The following is a 259-nucleotide window of genomic DNA, read 5'->3' on the forward strand; positions in this document are numbered from 1 at the left end:
CCCCTTTCCCACAACCCCGGCCAGTCCTGTCCCACAGCAGCACCCACCAAAGGGTGCCGGGACTGGCACCCAAACTCACTTCCCATCCTGCGTCTTCTTGATGATGAACAGGACAACCCTCTTGATGAGCATGAAGAGGATGAGGAGGCCGATGAGCCCCCCCACAACGCCCACGATGATGAGCGTCACAGTGTTGTCTGTCTCCACCACTGCAGGAGAGAAGGTGCTGAGGGGCCTCAGGAGGGGAGCAGGGAGCTCC

General features: G+C 60.6%; 1 protein-coding gene across 1 annotated transcript in view; it reads right to left on the reverse strand.

The window, feature by feature from the left end:
* Window positions 1-75: 75 nt before the first annotated feature.
* Window positions 76-259, reverse strand: part of SCN4B (sodium channel, voltage-gated, type IV, beta subunit) — a gene marked incomplete at its 5' end in the record, with an annotated part of 1,531 nt that continues 1,347 nt past the window's right edge. Inside the window, one exon of the mRNA XM_009878137.1 lies at window positions 76-209. Coding sequence (XP_009876439.1) covers window positions 76-209 — 134 coding nt within the window. The remainder of the gene's footprint in view (window positions 210-259) is intronic.

The sequence above is a fragment of the Apaloderma vittatum genome, unplaced genomic scaffold (assembly GCF_000703405.1).
Source record: "Apaloderma vittatum isolate BGI_N311 unplaced genomic scaffold, ASM70340v1 scaffold19641, whole genome shotgun sequence".
Lineage (NCBI taxonomy): Eukaryota > Metazoa > Chordata > Aves > Trogoniformes > Trogonidae > Apaloderma > Apaloderma vittatum.